Below are 19,396 nucleotides of genomic sequence, written 5' to 3' on the forward strand. Positions count from 1 at the left end.
CTGGAATCTTGGGGTAGAGGTTAGGAGCCCTTGGGCAAAGATGAGCTGAATACAGTCAGTATACTTAGTAATGATGATGATAACTAAAATTTATTGAGTAGTTACTGTGTGCCAGGTATGATTCTAAGGACTTTATACATATTAACTCATTTTTAAAAATCCCCTAATAACTCTGACGTAAGTACTATTATTATTATTTCTATTTTGCAAATGAGGAAACTGAGGCCTGGAGAGTATAGCTAACTAGCCCGAGATCATACTACTAGTGAGTGGCAGAGTTACCAATCCTCTTAACCCCCTACGTTATGTTGCAATGATGATATACAGGAAAGACCCCGAGTTTTGGTGTTAAACCTAGATTCCAATCTCATGTGTGCCATTTGCTAGCTGTGTGGCCTTGGGCCAGGTCTTTTACCTCTTGGCCTAAATTTCCTCATTCGTAAAATTAGGATAATAATGGCTACTTAGGGAGCTGTTGATTAGAGGATTAGAGATAATGTATGTAAAGTACATAGAAGCTTAATAAGTAAGAATTACCATAGCTGGTGGATTCTAGGAACTTGGGAGGCCATTAGAGTCTAGTGTTTAAAGGGGGGATAATTAGGGTTTGGCCCAATCTCCCCTGTCTTGTGCCATGTCCGCAGGGCCAGCCTGAGGAACTGTATTCTCTAACTTCAGGGGACAGTTTTATGTGCATATGGGTGTATAAGCTGAGTGGTGACTGAATGAAATTCAGCAGTAGCTGGGTCCCTGAGCCCTGGGCCTGGTTCCCCTTTCTTCCACAGTTTGGAGTTTGAGAATCAGAAGACTCGCTTGGGCATCCAGTTGGATTTTGAAAAGAACCAACTGAAGGAGGACCAGGATAAAGTACACATGTGGGAGCAGACAGTGAAAAAGGACGAAAATGAGATAGAAAAGCTCAAAAAGGTAAGGAGGGAGAGAATTAAAAGACTAAAAACTGGGAGGAAAATTGGAGGAAATATGACAGACAGAAGGATAATGTCCATAATTTATCAGTCTCTCATCAAAATAAGAAAAACACCAAGACCTAAATAGGGGCAAAAATGGATAAGTGGCACAAACAGTTCAAGAAGCGATTCAAATAGGCCATAAACACATACAAATAATTTAGCTTTACTAGAAATTAAAGAAATGGAAATTAAAGCAACAGTCAGAGGTAATTTGTTTCCTATCACATTACCCCCAAATTAAAAAAGGACAGTGTTCAATGTCAGCCATGGTGCAGGAGACCAGTATTCTTATGCAGTATGGCACAGTCTATCAAGAAGCTTCAGAATGCATTTATACCCTCTAACGCAGTAGTACCTGAGGAGATAATCCAAAATGCTGGCAAAGCTTTGTGCAAACAGGTTGATGTTAATTACAAGTATTATTTATAGTTCCAGATTGGAAACTACCCAGTGCCCCTTGGCAAGTAGGAATTCAGCAAATCATGGCACATCCATAGAAATATTTATATAGTTTAGTGGTCTTTTAAACTTTATTAATACACAGACTGCTTTTAAAGGAAAGGTGTTCCCTAAGATCGCCAGTGTTGGCTTAAATCCTTAATGTTACTTAAATATATACAAACATACATACTTAACCAAAATCCAAGACAAACTTACAAATTAAATACTAACAAAATGATTAAAGTTCAGATTAACCATGTAAATTCAGTGCAACAGATGATGTTGTTTTGCTGAAACCTAGTCACTTCACAGCGTGACTATGCTACTGATTGCTCCAGCTCAGTGCTTTTGAGTTTAGCTTGCCTGGGCCACTGTGTATCGTGTGATGACTCAATTTTCTCACACCCATTCTCTTTACATTACTATGAAACCTTTGTTCCTTACAGCATTCCCTCCTGAGGCGATTTGGTTTTCTCTTGGTTTGAAAATATCATTTGACTTTTATGTCTGCCTATGTTTGTTGCTCATTTTTGTGTTTTCTTCATTAACCCTTGATGATCAAGGTAGTCCTCTTTGGTGTCACTGGAATCTTAAATGCATTGCAAATTGAGCAATAAAATCCCAGGGCAGGACTAGGTAGACGTCTAGATGATCCAGGATAATATATTTATGTGACAATTTTTTAGTTTTTATTTTGAAATAATTTTCATCTTTGTGGAAAGTTGTAAGAATAGTACAAAGAACTCTCATCTACCCATCACCAAGTTTCATCAGTCATCAACATGTTGCCACATTCCCTTTTGTATCTCTCTGTGTAATATGCTTATTTTTATTTTTTTTTTGAGACAGTCTCACTGTGTTGCCCGGGCTAGAGTGCCGTGGCGTCATCCTAGCTCACAGCAACCTCAAACTCCTGGACTCAAGCAATCCTTCTGCCTCAGCCTCCCAAGCAGCTGGGACTACAGGCATGCGCCACTATGCCCGGCTAATTTTTTCTGTATATTTTTAGTTGTCCGATTAATTTCTTTCTATTTTTAGTAGAGACGGGGTCTCGGTCTCGCTCTTGCTCGGGCTGGTTTCGAACTCCTGAGCTCAAACAATCCACCCGCCTCGGCCTCCCAGAGTGCTAGGATTACAGGCGTGAGCCACCGCGCCCGGCCTGCTTATTATTTTTGATGAGCCATTTGAGAGTGAGTTGCAGATATGTCCCCTTTATGTGACTTTTTAAGATCAAAATGGAAACAAAATTCTCCTTTAAAAAATCAGAATATTAAGATAAAGCATTAGGAAAATAAAAAATTAAAAAAAAATCAGAACATTATAAGTAAAGCTACACTTCCCTTTGGACTCTCAATCCTACTCCCCTTCCTCTTCCCAGAGGTAATCCCACGTGAGTATGTATTCTTCCAGATCTTTTAGGGATTTACTTAAATACTTGCACATTCGTATATGTGCACTCATAGAAAGTACACAGTATTGTTTGTGTGGGTTTTAAAACAATCAAATGTTATACTGCACATGACAAAAGTTTTTTTTTTTTTTTGAGACAGAGTCTCACTGTGTTGCCCGGGCTAGAGTGCCGTGGCGTCATCCTAGCTAACAGCAACCTCAAACTCCTGGGCTCAAGCAATTCTTCTGCCTCAGCCTCCTGAGTAGCTGGGACTACAGGCATGCGCCACCATGCCCGGCTAATTTTTTCTATATATTTTTAGCTGTTCAATTAATTTCTTTCTATTTTTAGTAGAGACGGGGTCTCGCTCTTGCCCCGGCTGGTCTCGAACTCCTGAGCTCAAACAATCCGCCCGCCTCGGCCTCCCAGAGAGCTAGGATTACAGGCGTGAGCCACCGCGCCCGGCCGACAAAAGTTTTGATGTGGAAAAAATGTTTAAATATTAAGTCAGAATTAAGAGTTTTAATTAACAATCTAGTCTCAACTATGTAAAGCTGTCTGTAAATAATGCTGGGAGGAAATACATTAGAATGTTGATTGGTTACTTCTGGCTGGTGGGATTATGAGTGATCCCCATTCCTCCCTGCCTTTATACTTTCTCTATACTTTTAACTTTTCTATAGTAGCTAACTTGTATAACAGGGGTATGTGGGAGAGGGCAACCAGATAATTTAGAAAAAGATAAAAGGAGGCTGAGGGCTGATGGGGATGAGAAAGCAGAGCTCATTGATGAGTGGCTCCAGCAAACTGCCTGGGAGGCAGGTAGAGGCAGGAGGAGAAGATCCCAAGGTGAGATGGGGAAAGCCTTCACCTCTTGTCCTGTTCCCCCTGCTGGGACCAGGAGGAACAAAGACACATGAAGATCATAGATGAGACCATGGCCCAGCTACAAGACCTGAAGAATCAGCACTTGGCCAAGAAGTCAGAAGTGAATGACAAGAATCACGAGATGGAGGAGATTCGTAAGAAACTAGGAGGTGCCAACAAGTGAGTGGGTTCAGGCCTTGGGTGGGAGGAAGTAGGTAGAGCAGGCAGACTTCCAGATTTGGGTCTCACCTAGCTCCCTGGACCTTTTTTTAGGGAAATGACCCATTTACAGAAGGAGGTGACAGCCATTGAGACAAAGCTTGAACAGAAGCGCAGTGACCGCCACAACTTGCTACAGGCCTGCAAGATGCAAGACATCAAGTTGCCACTGTCAAAAGGCACCATGGATGATATTAGTCAGGAGGAGGTGAGTATTATGGCTGGTGGTGGGAGTGGGCTGTGAACAGCAATAACCAGGGATGGGGAGTGAAAGTGGCCAGGAAGGACAGTGAGAGAGAGGATGGTGGGCAGACAATGAAGGGATTCAGGAGAGATGAGGCAAGGTGAGGTGGTGAAGGCAGGTGAGGTGAAAGTAATAATAGCCTTGATGTGAGAGGGATGTTGAATTGGGAGAGCTGCAACCCCCCGCCCGTGGATGGTGAGAGAGTTGAGCCAGGAGACGACGAAGGAATTCATTACCCTTGGGAACTTGAGCTATGTTAGCTCCAGCAGGTGATGGATATTGGTAGGAGTAGGAATTGAAGGACATTATCCAAGAACGAAGGAAGATAGGAAGCTGGGGGACCTGAGGATGATAGCTTAGCTGCAATGAGGTAGGTTGGCCAGGAGAGGGTTGGGTAAGGGACATCAGCAATGCAGAGGTGCGGAAGCTTAGTTTTAGGAAAGGAAGGGACACTTGCCAATACAGGAGCCAAAGCATTTTATCCATTGGAGGCGAAGATTGGTAACAAGGGGGTGGGGGGTGTTAACCGAGAGGAGATTTGTGTATATCTTGTCTTAGACCTGGTCATGTGTCTCAGTCCCACATGTCTTCCACCCCCCTCCCCCTTCCCAAATGGCATTTCAGTTTAATTGAGTAAATTATAATATTTTGAGCACCAGAAATATTCTAGGCATCATGGTAACATGTGGCATAATCCTAATCCTAACCACAGCCCTGCAGGGCAGGTGTTGTCCCTACGTTACAGGTGAAGAAACTCAGGATCTGAGAACATGACTTGCCCAGGATCACACCGTTAGTAAGTGGGTAGAGCCCAATTTTGAACTCAGGTCATTCTGCTCACAAAGTTTCTGTTCCTTTTGCCACAATGCTTTCCAGCAAGATGCTATCTCAAAGATTGAAGGCTGCAAAGGAGTCCCCAGCCTTTCTCTAGAGGAGCACTCTCAAGGCCAGTCTGCTTCATTTGACTCTCCCTCTCACCATTGCAGGGTAGCTCCCAGGGGGAGGATTCAGTAAGTGGTTCCCAGAGAATTTCCAGTATCTATGCACGAGAGGCCCTCATTGAGATTGACTACGGTGACCTGTGTGAAGATCTTAAGGTGAGGATCAACCATGGGGGTGGGCCATCTTCCTAGCTGTCCAGAGCAAGGATCAGCCCATCTGGAGGCTCTGTGGAGACCATGGCTAGAAAGAGGGGAGAGCTGGCAAGGGAGAAGGATTGAGTTGTGAGCCAGGGTCTTCCCCTCATACATATACACAGATACATGCACACCTTCCACCCTGCACCCGCAGTTGCTGCTGTCCCTGCTTGCTGTCAGTCTTCCCCTTCCATGTGTATACATGGCTAAGCCCAAATACACACACAGAGAACAGGCTCCTGTACGGTGAACAGATTGGCATCAAGTCTTCCTCAGGGCTCTTTCCTCCTCATTTGGCATTCTCTCCTGGGTAGCACTTCACTCCCCTGGCTTCAGCTGCTGTCTCTGTGCTAGGTTAAGTTACAGAAATTTTCAAATATATATGGAAGTAAAGAGAATGATAATAATGAACCTGAGGCACCCATCACCCAGCTTCAACAGTTACAACATGTGGTCAATCTTGTTTTTTCTCCCTGCTCCCCCCACCATTGGGCTGTTTTAAAGCAAATTCCAGACATTATTCCATCCATAATTACCTTAGCATGTATCTCTAGAATATGAGGACTCTTTTAAAAAAACATAACCACAATATCATACCAGAAAATATTTAATAATAACTACACAATATCACCTAATAGTCAGTAAATCTTTAGATTTTCATGACCGTCCCATACATTTTTATTTATTTTTTATTTTTTGCAGTTTATGTGTTTAAATCAATTTTCAAGTAAGGTCCATGTTAAAATTGGTCTCTGCTAGTCTATGACATTTTCCTATCCTTTTTAATTTTTTTCTTCCTATTTATTTATGGAAGAAACTGGGTCATTGGTACCATAGAATTTTCTACATTCCAGATCTGGATTTGACTGATTATGTCCCCATGATGTTACTTAATCTGTTCTTCCATCTCCTGTATTTCCTATAAACTAATAAGTAAACCTAGAGTTTGATTGGATTCAGGTTCTTTTTTTTATATCATAGGCAGTACTGTGTACTTGTGAACTTCCTTTTGTATCACATCAATAGACACCTGATGTCACTTCTTTCTCTTTCTCTCACTCTCTTTCTTTCTCTCTCTTTAATGTTAAAATTGATCATTGTTCAGCATTACCTATGAAATATTCTTGCCAAAAACTCAAACGTGGATCTGATCAAGCTTACATTAAAGCATAGGGATGCAGTTAGCCAAATCCAGACTGGGAAACTCTAAAGGACAAAAGACCTGATTTCTTCCATAAGTAAATGGGGAGAAAAAACAAAGAGGGAGGGGGAAGTGTTACCACAAAAGACAAATCAACCAAATGAAATGTGTGGACCTCACTTGAATCCATTGCAAAGGAAAGAGAGGGAGAGGGACCTTATAGAGTAAATGAGACTTAAGAGACCTGTCAGTCAGTTGCAATGTATGTACCTTATTTGGAACCTACTTTGTAAAATCTGTGTAAAAAGAAAATTTATAAAACAGGGCAATTTGAACACTGACCAGGTATTTTATGATGTTAGGGAATTACTGTTAATATTTTTAGGTATGATAATGGTATTGCGGTTTTATTTTTTTTTAAGTCCTTATCTTTTATAGGAGTGGTTCTTAATGAGAGAGTGGATATCTTGTCCCCCCAGGGGACATTTGACAATGTCACAGAGATGCTCTTGTCATGCCCATTTGTCACAACTGGGGTCGGGGGGGTTACTATCCACATCAGTGGGTAGACACCAGGGATGCTGCTAAACATGCTATGATGCACAGGACAACCCCCACAACGAATCACCCAACCCAAATGCTAATAGTGCTGAGGTTTAGAAACCCTGTTTTAGAGATACACACAGATGTATGGATGGAATGATATGTCTGGGATTTGCTTTAAAATAAGTGAGTATAGAAAGGAGTTCGGGGGTGGAAATAGCAGGGTATTTGGCATAAGTTGATAATTGTTGAAGCTGAGTAATAGGTACATGGGTTTCATCATATTTTTCTCTGAGTTTTTGTGTGTATTTGATAGTTTACATAATATAAAGTTAAAAAAACAACCACATGACTAGGTTCAGGTGGTGTTAGCCTAACACATTTTTATAAAGTTTCCTATTAACCTTTCACGAATTGGTTTTGGCAGCTGTTGATGATTATTGCTTAGGTTCATTAAGGGTTGCAAAATGATAACTTTCTAATTCTTTCATTCTTCCTATATTTATTTGTTGGAATTCTAAAATGAATTTTCTCACATCAACTATTTAGCTTCCTTGAAATACAGTTAGTACAGGAAAGGTAGGATAAATACTTAATACTTTTCCTTTGTTTTCTAGCTTTCATAATCATGACTTGGTTGCCCTTACCACCTTCAAAGGTGACCAATGAGGCTTTTAATTTGTATTCATTATAAACTTAAATGTTTAGAGGTATTTTACATGTTTCAGTCTATTGTCACTTTCTTCTTGGTGCTCAAATTCTTCATCCTTGGCCAGTGGGAGCCACTTTAAGTTGATTTTTGTTTGTTTGTTTATTTATTTTTTTCATTTATTGTTATTTTTTGATTTTTATTATGGAAAATTTAATATGCAAAAGTAAAATAGTAAAATGCTCCCTCGTAGCCGTTGCCGTTTTTTTCTTTTTGATGTGTTCACTTATTTTAATAACAATACATATACCGTGTTATCACCATGGAATGTGAGTTCAGATTACACAAGAGAATTTGAGAAGTGTAATAAAGTATTCTGTAGTATATCAAAGTTTGTGTATAATGTCTGGCCAAACCAGCTTGCTCATAAATCATTAATCACTCCCATTATAGGCAATTTGTTTAGTTTAACATTTCTAGTTCTTACAAAGAAAATAAACATAATGCACACACTTAAAAAAGTTCTTTATTTACCTATGTATTAGTGCTTAAAATACATTATTTCTATTTCAAGGTGACATTTAAAAATTGCTCAAATATAACAGCAGCAAAAATATAATTTTGCAATCACAGAAGAGCTAAACTGGAATCCATAATTAAGTTTTTCTCATGTTTACAACTGTGATTCTGAAATAAATACTACTACTATGCAGCTCTGTTGTAAGCTTTCTAGGCTTGGTTTAAACACATACACATACACTTTCAATTTGAAAGGCTTTACAAATTATATTCATGCACTTTTTTAAAAGAGTTCTAAAAGAGCCAACCAGTCCCCAAAACTGAAGTATTCAACCAGTCCCCAAGACAGGCAGAAAAAAGTTAAATTAACTGGGGTAAACAGGACTCCTACATGACACCCACAGCATGCAATGTTCTGCAGCAGACGGGGAGTACTTCAGGGTTGGCCTGCTATCCTCTTTAGAACTGATTTCGTTTAACAGTTTAAGAAGGTGGACATTTTAACATCGTCAAGTGCATTTAGGTGACGTGTTTCTTTTTGTGTTAACTTGATTCCCGTGAATGTCCTAGTTAGTGAACTAGTCACTAGTAATTTGGTCACCAGGCAAATCAAGCCTACAAGAAGGGAAGCCAATATTCAAAATACTGTATTATTGTCTGAACTCATTCAAATAATTTATTTTTGACATAGATAAGTAACTTAATAACTAAAGCAGCTCCTCCGACAAGACCAAGACAGCAGCTCTTCTTCTAAGGTTTAGGTTTTGCCCAGAATTCCCAATACATGGAATAGCCCATACCAAGAGTCATTGCTCCCACAACAAAGCCTTGGGCTGCCACGCACATGTGGATCAGGTGAACGGACATTTTAGTATTTCCCCTGCTCTTCAATTTGTATAATCCATATGCAACAATTGCTGCAAAACCTGCCATTCCAATGGGGACAAATGGTGCCTCTTTAGCTTTTCGGGTAAGTTTGGATCCCTGATCTTCATCATATGAAGAAAGAGAAACGTCTGTGTCGGTTGACATAGTGATTGCTTGAAGAATCTTCCACAGCGAGAAAATCCCTGTGGGTCCTACGGGCTTTTTCCCATTGCCAGTTTTAACAACTATCAACTCATGGCCAGACTTGTTTAATGTGCACCCCCACATACTTTATCTTCCGTCCTTCCTCCCAGGTTACGTTAAAATAAATTCTGTACATCATTTCATTTGTAAGTATTGCAGAATGTATCTCTAAAAGAGATAAGAATTCTTAAAAATAATTAGAACCATTATCATACCTAAAAATAATAATTCCTTCATATGAAGATTAGTGTTACATGTCTCTGATGGTCATACACAAACACATCTACTCTCACAGTTTGCTTGCTTGAATTGGGAGTCAAATAAGATGATTGACTGATAGATATGGATGATTGATAAAGCAATTAGTTGATATGTCTCTTAAATCTCATTTAATATATAGGACCACCTCCATCTGTTTTTTTTTGTTTGTTTGATTTTTTTTGTGTGTGGGGGGGTTTTTTTTGAGTCAGAATCTCACTCTGTTGCCCGGGCTAGAGTGCCATGACATCAGCCTAGCTCACAGCAACCTCAAACTCCTGGGCTCAAGCGATCCTCCTGCCTCAGCCTCCCGAGTAGCTTGGACTGCAGGTATATACCACCACACCCAGCTGATTTTTTCTATTTTTAGTAGAGACGGGGGTCTCACCTTGCTCAGGCTGGTCTCGAACTTGAGCTCAAGTGATCCTCTTGACTTGGCCTCCCAGAGTGCTAGGATTACAGGCGTGAGCCACTGTACCCGGCCCATCTGTTTTTATTTTTATTTTTTTGCAGTATTTTTTGTTGTTGTTGAAGAAATTGACTCATTTCTCCTGAAGGTTTTCCACATTTTGTACTTAGCCAATTGCATCCTATGGTGTTTAAAATGCTCTGCCCCCACCCCCAAAAAACCTCCCAAAATAGTTCTGTTATCTCCTGTAGTTCCTGTAAGTGGTTAGTTAGATGTAGATCAGTGCTATTCCATAGAGATAAAATGAGGCCCACAAGTGTAATTTTAAATTTTCTAGTAGCCACATTTAGAAAAGTAAAAAGATAAAGGTGAAGTTAATTTTAATACTATATTATATTTAGCCCAGTATCCAAGAGTATCATTTCAATGTGTGAACAATATAAAAATTATTGATGAGATATTTGACAGTCTTTTTTTGTACTGAGTCTTCACAATCCAATATGCATTTTATACTTACTGTGCATCTCAGTTCAGACGCTAAAATTTCCTCAGAAATAGTTGATCTGTATTTAGATTTACTGAAATTTACAATTGAAAAAGCAGACCCACATACCCAAGTTGTTCCAAATATACTTAAAGAAAAGTTTTCCATTAACTGAATTGAACATCAGGTTTTCAGTTCAAATGAGCTAAAATTCCGTAAAACTAAGATTTTTTTCCGTAAAACTAAGACTAAATTCCTTAGTCGCACTAGCCACATATCATGTGCTCAGCAGTCACATGTGGTGACTGCATTGGATAGCATAGATGTAGAGGCTTAATTAGATTCAAGTTTTGGGGTTGACTGGTTTGTTGTGGTCATAGGTGGTGGTGTTACTTCCATTAGGAGGTACGTAACATCTGTTTGTGGCTCTTTTTTTGTGGTTTGCAGCCATAATTGCTTAGATCCATTAATTTGTCAAGCAGGTGATCTTATTCTATCATTTCTTTGCTTATTAGCTGGAATACTATAGAGAAATACTTCCTTTCATCATCTATTTGGTTACCCTGAGGTACAGTTTGTATAGGAAAGGCAGGAGATGCATATGTGTATATATCTATGTATCTATCTATATATATATCTATATATATATATGCTTGATTTTTTTTTCCCTTCATCGGTTTATACAGTAATGAGTTGGTTCCTTGGCTTCCTCAAGATTTGTCCACTGAGTTGTTTCATATCATTATAAATTTATGAATTTAAATATATTTGGTGTCTTTCAGTCTGTTGTGGTTATTATCCTTGGTGCTCAGGCTGTCCCATTTGGCCAGCAGTAACTCATTCAGTTTGGCTTCTGAATCATTTGGATACAACCTTTGTAGTCTTTGATATCTTCCTTGCTTTCTGATATGTCCAGGCTCGTCCTCTACATTTCGCACCCCGGACCTGGAATCAGCCATTTCTCCCAGAAGCTATGACTTCTTTTGGTGGGAAATGCTATTATTTAGCAACTATCATTTGGACACTGGAGTGTTCATGACTGCTGGGTTGTGCAGTGAGGTTCTTGTTGTCATTAAGCTAAAGAAAGGCCCATTGGGCATGTATGGTCATGTTCCTATGTTTTAAAATAATTTGAAAGAATTCTGTGAGTGTTTAACCAGCTTAATTTATGGTTAGGTTTCTTTGTTTTATTTTGTTTTCCATTTTTAGGAATTGCTCTTTTTAGCATTTCAATTTATTTTTTCCCAACTTTAATTTTGAAATGTTTCAAACCTAGAGAAAAATTGAAAGAACAGTAAACACCCATATGCCTTTCACCTTAGATTCGCCAATGAATATTTTACCACATTTACTTTCTCTCTCATCTCTCCCCTTCCTCCTGCTCATCCTGCTATGTGCAGTTTTTTCTGTTGAACCTTTTGAAGGAAGTGCAGCTATAATGATACTTAACCCTAGATACTTTAGCATGCTAAGAACAAAGGGTTGTCCTACTTAACCATAATTTCATATTATACCTCAGAGAATGAATATTTATTTCATAATATTTAATGTCCAATCCATATTTGAATTTCCCTAGGTGTTCCAAAGGTGTCTTTTATAGTTTGTTTTTTTTTTTTTTCCTTTCTTTTTGGAACTAGGATCCAGTCAAGATTTATGAATTGTTTTTTGTTATTGTTAATATGTCCCTTTAGTTCCTTTTGATATGGAGTGGGTCCTTCACCTTTTACTCGTTGCGTTGGTCTTTTGAAGAGTCCGTGTAAGTTGTCTTAGAAAATGTCCCACATTCTGAATATGTTGGGTATTTTATAGTATTGTTTAACCTGTTGTTCCAACCCTTATATCTCCTATAAATTGGAAATTTGGTCTAGTCTGGAGGCTGAATGGATTTGGGTTTAAGTATTTTTTGTCAAGAACCACTTTGTTAGTGAACTTTACATGATATCCTACCAGGACGAGCCCACTATTGGTGATGCTGAGTTTCATCCCTTTAGTTAAAGTATTAGGTGCTAGGTCCTTCAATGCTAAACGTACACTTTTACCTTTGTCATTAATTAGTAAGCAATCTTTAGGGCAATGATTTGGCATCTTGTGAATATCTTGTTCCTCAACCATTTTTTGCCCAGTGGTTCTCACATTTTGATATAATTTTGTTTTTTAATTATATAACACCTTCATGTGGTTCTAAAACCAAAAGTTTAAAACAAGGTGCATGAAGAGAACTCTAGCTTCCATTCCTGTCCCCTTCACCTCTCTTTCTCGATAGGTAACCCTTTTAAATAGCTTTTGGATTATCCTTTTTTTATTATTGTATGTTTGAAGTACAAATGTATTTGTATGCAAATATATTTATATTCTCTCCATCTTCTCTTAGAAAATAGATAGCATTACTATTGTGTACCTTTTATATTTTATTTAAAACTCTACCTGGAAACCACTCCATAGCAGCATATAGAGATCTTAAGAAGGGCCTTCCGAAATGTAAATATGTTTATGTCCTTGTTCTTGAAATCATTCAGTGGTACCTCATCTCCCTTGGGCTAAAGTCTAAACCTTATAAGGCACTTCATGATCTGACTTCTACTTGTCTATCTGGCCTCTTCTCTTCCTGTGCCCTGTGCATACACACACACAATTGGTCAGGGGGGGATTTCGAAGTTTATTAAAGTTGGTCACTATTTTGAATTGCTTTCAATTCGATGAATTAACCATGAGCAAATCCCCCTGCCCGCCCCCAGCTTTTGCCTGTGATGCTGCTGGTTGCATAGAAGATTGTTCCTTCTCTCTGTCCTCACTCATTCATCCTGTAGGGCTTAATGTAAACATATTCCTAGAAGCCTTCCTTACCCCAGAGTCTGAGTTAGGTGCCCTTCTTGTGTGCTGATTCAACATTGCTTATACATTCATCCTATAGTATTCTGATTGTTTACTTATATGCATTCTTCTGTTAGACCCCTGAGCTCTGTGAGCACAGGAACCATGGCTCACAGGACGTGACAGCCCCAGTGCCTGGCACTCGGTAGGCATTCGGTAAATATTTATTGACTAAAAGTGGCAGAAAGGCACAAGCCCAGACATGCATTGCAATATCCATAAGACCTAAAGCCAAATTCAAGTGGAATTTGCTCAGAAGTGGTGATCTAAGCAGAAAATGTGAGTTGCCTTATTTATTATGGAGCTGTAAGTGTAGTCCAGAGCAGCCTGTGTGGGGAGCCTCTAGGTCACCGTGGGATTGTGCTGGCTTATGGCCTGGGCTGAGAGTCAGAGAGGGGTACCACCAGCTGCTTTTCCTGAGAGATAGAGAGGTTGGCAGGGCCTGGGGGAAGGGCTAGAGTAGAGATGAGAAAGTGGCGTCAGCCTGTAATTTCCAGGGATGATGGGAATGGTTACTGGTGGAAGGAGCCAAACTGGGGAAAAACCTGCCTTCTGCATGGGCACAGGGGCCAGGCCCTTCTTGATGTTGCTGGGCGTTGGGCTTGCAGGATGCCCAGGCTGAGGAGGAGATCAAGCAAGAGATGAACACACTGCAGCAGAAGCTGAATGAGCAGCAGAGTGTGCTTCAGCGTATTGCTGCCCCCAACATGAAGGCCATGGAAAAGCTGGAAAGTGTCCGAGACAAGTTCCAGGAGACCTCAGATGGTAAGATTTGCCCTTCTACTTGGGCCTAAGATGAGGACAAGAGGCTGGATGCAGGCCACAGGCCTGCTATACATCACAACAGCTCCTGTTTTTACATGCTTTCTTACCCTAAACAGTGGGAGTTATTAAATATCACACCTGTGTTATAGAGTGGAAAACTGCTGAGGTTCTGAGAGGGTAAATGACCTGTTTTTTTGTCCGAGGTCACACAGCTGGTTGCTGTTGGAGCCTAGGGAGGAGTCCATGTTTATGTGGCTCCATGCCCATGTTTCTTACTCTACACTGTATCCAGTAGCCAGCCCACTGGACACAGGTCCTTGTGGGACCCTCTTCAGGCATTCCTTTGTCTGTGGAATGTCTCTACTCTGTATTGTCATTTGCAGGTCATTCTTGCCAGAGTGTGGTCCTAAGAAATCACTTGTCTTTCTTTCTGGCAGAGTTTGAGGCAGCCCGAAAGCGAGCAAAGAAGGCCAAGCAGGCATTTGAACAGATCAAGAAGGAGCGCTTTGACCGCTTCAATGCTTGTTTTGAATCTGTGGCTACCAACATTGATGAGATCTATAAGGCCCTGTCCCGCAACAGCAGTGCACAGGTAGGCTGGAGCCCCTTACCCAACCAGCATACCTTTCCATCCTCAGTTGCCCTTCCCTCTAGGCTTCCTGTCCCCATCGCCATTCAGACTCAAATTGAGATCCTGACCCATCCGCCTTCCCCCAGGCATTCCTGGGCCCTGAGAATCCTGAGGAGCCCTACTTGGATGGCATCAACTACAATTGTGTGGCTCCTGGGAAACGCTTCCGGCCTATGGACAACTTGTCAGGGGGGGAAAAGACAGTGGCAGCTCTGGCCCTACTCTTTGCCATCCACAGGTAAGGCTGCTGCCCCAGGGCAGTTAGCGGAAAGACTGAACTGAGGCCACCAGAGGCTCTGGGGCCCAAGGATATGCAGAGATCTGCGGAGGTGAAGATGTCCTTGTGGAATCTGGATTGTGTCCCTGCTTCACTGTCTACTACAGTGTATCTGTCCTTGGTTTTCCTGGACCTGTCTTCCCTATCCACCCTCATCCACTCAGCATGTCCTCACTGGCCCCTGCATGTATTCAGTCCTGCCTCCAGGCTTTTGCCCACATGGTTGCTGGCTGATAAGTCCTTTCCATGCAAATCTAGTTGACTGTCACCTTCCACCCCTTTACACCTCATTTTCCTCCCTTTCCTCTAGGAAGCCCTCCTTGACCACTGTGGCATACCCTGACCCTCTCCTCCTCCTGAACACTAGTAGTATTTAAATCTGACTCCCACAATTTAGTGCTTGATTGTACAGCATCATTCTGCGAGTATTTCTTGCGTGCTGCTCTGTACCAGACCCAGCATTGTGGAGGGACTGGGGACACAGATGTATCAGACATGTTCTCTGGCCTGGAGGAGCTCACAGTCTAGTAGAAACCAGATGTAAACAGCGTTCTAAGTGTTGTAACCGGGTGAGCGTGGGTGCTATGGATACAGAGGAGATACACTTAACCCAGTCTGGGAAGAGGTGTGGGTAGGCCAGGGAAGGCTTTTTAGATTTAAGGGCAAGTAACACTTGAGCAGGACATATAAAGGATGAGTAGAAGTTTGCCAGGGAGACTGGCAGGCATTCTAGACCGAGGGTGCAGCATGTACAGGGGCAAGGAGGCGTGACAGAGCATGGTGTGTGTTATGGTGGGGTGGACCTCTAGGTAGCTTGGTCATTATGACTAGAGCCTAGGACAGCTTTATCTCCCCAGCCGGCCTGGGAGCTCCTGAGAGGACCATGTCTTCTTGTGGTTCTGCAGGATCCTGGAACACAGGGCTGGGTGCAGAGGGGAGGGCTTGGTTGGTATATTGGCTTTTAGGGGCTCAGACAACATTAAGACATGAGGTTTTTAGTCTTTGAAGAAGTGAAGGGGGAAGCTGGCTGTTTGATGGGCCATGGGGCTATCCCACCCCACCTTGCTGCCCCCTCCCCCACCTCAGTGTCAGCTTACCTACTGGTTCCCTCCCAGCTACAAGCCAGCCCCCTTCTTCGTCCTGGATGAGATCGATGCTGCCTTGGATAACACCAACATTGGCAAGGTGGGTACAAGGAAAGTGGGACCTGGGAGGGAGGCCCCCAAGTCAGGACTGGGTTTCAGGGAGCAACTCCTGAGTACGCCCTAGCCGTTCCTGCTGCCTGCTCTCTGTGCCCGGGAGGCTGGGCCCAGGGTCATCCGTACCATGGTAGTCAGTAGCCACCTTCCTCTCAGCCTCTCTTTCCCCCACCCTCCACCCCCTACCCAACCCCCTCTGCCTCTGGTTGTGACTAGAAAATACAAGGGAGTGATAGGGCTTGAGCCCTGCTAAGTGCCTGGTGGCCCCTCCCACAGGTGGCAAATTACATCAAGGAGCAGTCGACTTGCAACTTCCAGGCCATCGTCATCTCTCTCAAGGAGGAGTTCTACACCAAAGCTGAGAGCCTCATTGGAGTCTATCCTGAGGTAGGGCGGGCCTGGCTCAGGAGCCAGCCCACTCCCTGCCTGACTTCCCAGGGCAGGAAGGGAAGGCTGCAGTGGAGGGGAAAGAGGGTGGGGGAGCATAGGGAATCAGGTCCTGAACAGCCATCGGGGCTTCTTGGAGCCCTGCCCTGGAGGCTTAGCCCGCCTAGCCAGGCAGGGCCATTGCGTTTGGGGACAGGTGGAAAGGCCAGGCAAAGGCAGCCAGACAGTGGAGAAAGGGGGAGATTGCAGAAGTAGGCAGGGAGAGAAGGCACATCCGACTGAGCATATCCTCTCATGCCCAGAGAGAACCATTGCCTGGGCTTTGGGCAGGTATGTAGGGAGAAGGGTTTAAGGCTCCTGGTCCTGGGGTACTAGACCCCTCTTAATTCTCTCCTTACAATTTTATTTTTCTTTTTCTCCCTCCTCCTTCAGCAAGGGGACTGTGTGATCAGCAAAGTCCTGACCTTCGACCTCACCAAGTACCCAGATGCCAACCCCAACCCCAATGAGCAGTAGCAGTAGTTCTGCCCTCCTGGCCCTGTCTGGATCCCTAAGCTGCCCCTCTCCCAGTCTCTGGATATTTGGCTCCCAACCTTCCCCTACCTCCTGGCCCTTTTTGGTGTAGTCATGGGATTTAGGCACTGCTGTCAAGCACGAAGAGGAACAGAGGTGGTGTTAGGTCTGGAGCAAAAATTCCTGAGCGACAGGGAGCGTCCTGGCCTCTGGAAGGAGGTGCTGAGCTGAACAGGGCCGTCTGTCTATTCCCCAACCCCCACCGGACCTCCCCCTCATCACCCATAATCATGGGTCCCTTGGGCCCCTTGCCCACTGTGCGTGTGGGTATGTATGTGTGTATATGTGTGTTGGCATGTGTGCATGTGGGTGTTTTTGTGAAATAATAAAAAGATATTGGAGACCTGTTTTAGAAGGAGCCTAGGCTGAATTTGATTCCAAGAGAGCTTAGGATGACAGCACCCGAGAGCTGGGAAAAGGTACTCTGGATGTCATAGGAGTCTTAGGCAGTCACCTGAAACTGCCTTCATTCACTTATTCATGTGTTCATTCATTCATGTCTTCATCGAACACATACGGAACACCCTCTGTTTGTCAGGCTGTGTGCTTGGAATACAGAGTTAAATCAGACATGATCTCTACTCTCCTTATAAGGAGATGTAATGAGTTCATGAATTACTGTAGTTAGCTGAATGTCATTATGTACTTTGAATTTGAGAGGAGGACAATTACCTCCAGGCTTCCTGGAGAAGGTCACATTTGAGCTGGACCTTGACAAATTGGTAGGATTTGGTCAGGCACTAGGAACAGAGCATTGGCTCTAGGGACAGACAGTTATGGGTTCTAGTCCCACTTTTTATCACATGCTAGTTGTTTGACCTTGGGCAAGTCATTTGACCTCTTTGTGCCTCAGTTTCCTCATCTGTAAAATGGGGCTAAAAATATTGCCTACCTCATAGGAATTAATGATGTCAAGCTCCTCACTGGAGGCCTTATCCCTTCTTGGAGCCTACTAGGTGTTGACCCCTCAGAATATAAGCCTGGCCCTGTGAGGACTTCTGATCCCAGCTGTTAGGGACAGAACGAGCCTCCAAATCTGGGAGGTGCTGAATGCCCTGATTACTGGGAAAGTTCCAGGGCACTGATGGGGTGTATCTGATAAGTGGAGGGCCTGAGGAAAACTATAGCTTCAACCATGTATGATAACCAGGTGTCTGGGCCCCAACCTGGGTTGTGAGGAAATAGGAGAGAGGTAGCCTGGACTACATCCCAGCCTAACATGGGTGAGGTTCCTTTTCGGAACTAACCTCATGAGCTGTAAGGACCATGCAGAGGCAGCAAAGCCTGGTGCGATGAGTTCAGCCTTCGCTCATTCACATAGTACCGTCAGACCTTTGTCTTATCCTAATCTGTATATTGTTTTTTTTTGCTTTTTAAAAGTTAAATCATTTCTAATTACCCAAGTAATGCATGAATCCATCCTCCTTTTGGGAAATTAGATTGTTACAAATAAAGGTAGCCTCATTTGACTACCAACTACTCCCCCTCCTTGATCCTTCTCCTCTTAATGGTTGTTATATTTGTTGTACTTCCATATAGACTTTGTTTTAATACTTTTACATACATTAATGAATTCGTTGAAAAAATTGTGTTTAATGCAAATGGTATATTGGATTGTTCTGCAGTTTGCTTTCTTTGCTTAACAATGTTTTTGAAATCTATGCATGTTGCTAAATGTAGATCAGTCCATCGTCTGTAAATTGTTACATGGATTGCCATCATATGACTACCACATTTTACTCATTTCTCTTGTGATGGACATTAAGACTGTTTTCAGTTTTTTGCTATTACAAAATACTACACAGGAGCATCCCTATGCCTGTGTGAAAATGTGTGTGTGAAAGTTTACCTAGGGTTCATTCCTAGAAGTGGAATTGCAGTCATAGGATATTTATGTATTTGTTTTTAATAGATACTTCCAAGTTGTCCTCCTGTACTATTAACTCAGTATTTTTCTTGAAGTGATCTGAGGTTTAACATTGTTATCTACATCAGTTTCATCCTAAGTAGTGATATTTGTGAAATCATAGGCTTGATGTGCTAATTATGTATTTTTCTAATACATATTAAAAGGTATAAGTATCAAAACAAAATAAATTTGTCTGTGTTCGACCAAAGAAGTCACATACCATCAGTGGTACACGTGCCATAATTTGGCAAATGCTGGCATATATGGAAGAGCACAATTTGGGGGTCAGACTTGGTTCTAATTCTAGCTGTAGAAACTTGGGCAAGTTACTTCACCTCTGAGCCTCAGTTTCCTCATCTATTAAAGGAGATGATGAACACCTACCTTGCAGCTGTGAAGGGAAGATTAAATGAAATAAATTGGAAGCAATTTGGCTGGTATC

General features: G+C 42.2%; 2 protein-coding genes across 2 annotated transcripts in view; one reads left to right on the forward strand and one right to left on the reverse strand.

Annotated features, from left to right (window-relative positions):
- SMC1A (structural maintenance of chromosomes 1A) overlaps window positions 1–18,475 on the forward strand; it is a 34,778-nt gene extending 16,303 nt beyond the window's left edge. The window contains exons 16-25 of the mRNA XM_012660640.1: window positions 786–927; window positions 3,704–3,849; window positions 3,943–4,096; window positions 5,119–5,229; window positions 13,822–13,978; window positions 14,416–14,570; window positions 14,696–14,847; window positions 16,002–16,071; window positions 16,362–16,472; window positions 16,905–18,475. Coding sequence (XP_012516094.1) covers window positions 786–927; window positions 3,704–3,849; window positions 3,943–4,096; window positions 5,119–5,229; window positions 13,822–13,978; window positions 14,416–14,570; window positions 14,696–14,847; window positions 16,002–16,071; window positions 16,362–16,472; window positions 16,905–16,988 — 1,282 coding nt within the window. The 3' untranslated portion in view covers window positions 16,989–18,475. The remainder of the gene's footprint in view (window positions 1–785; window positions 928–3,703; window positions 3,850–3,942; window positions 4,097–5,118; window positions 5,230–13,821; window positions 13,979–14,415; window positions 14,571–14,695; window positions 14,848–16,001; window positions 16,072–16,361; window positions 16,473–16,904) is intronic.
- On the reverse strand, window positions 8,781–9,197 carry LOC105823441 (HIG1 domain family member 1A, mitochondrial). Its single transcript, XM_012660641.1, has one exon. The coding sequence runs from the start codon at window positions 9,150–9,152 to the stop codon at window positions 8,871–8,873; it is 282 nt and encodes a 93-aa protein (XP_012516095.1). The 5' UTR covers window positions 9,153–9,197; the 3' UTR covers window positions 8,781–8,870.
- Window positions 18,476–19,396: the final 921 nt, after the last annotated feature.

The sequence above is a fragment of the Propithecus coquereli genome, unplaced genomic scaffold (assembly GCF_000956105.1).
Source record: "Propithecus coquereli isolate 6110/MARCELLA unplaced genomic scaffold, Pcoq_1.0 Scaffold671, whole genome shotgun sequence".
Taxonomy (NCBI): domain Eukaryota; kingdom Metazoa; phylum Chordata; class Mammalia; order Primates; family Indriidae; genus Propithecus; species Propithecus coquereli.

What these genes read in the sequence shown, in the direction of transcription:
- LOC105823441 (XM_012660641.1), bottom strand. Translation starts at nt 9,152, where the DNA reads ATGTCAACCGACACAGACGTTTCTCTTTCTTCATATGATGAAGATCAG.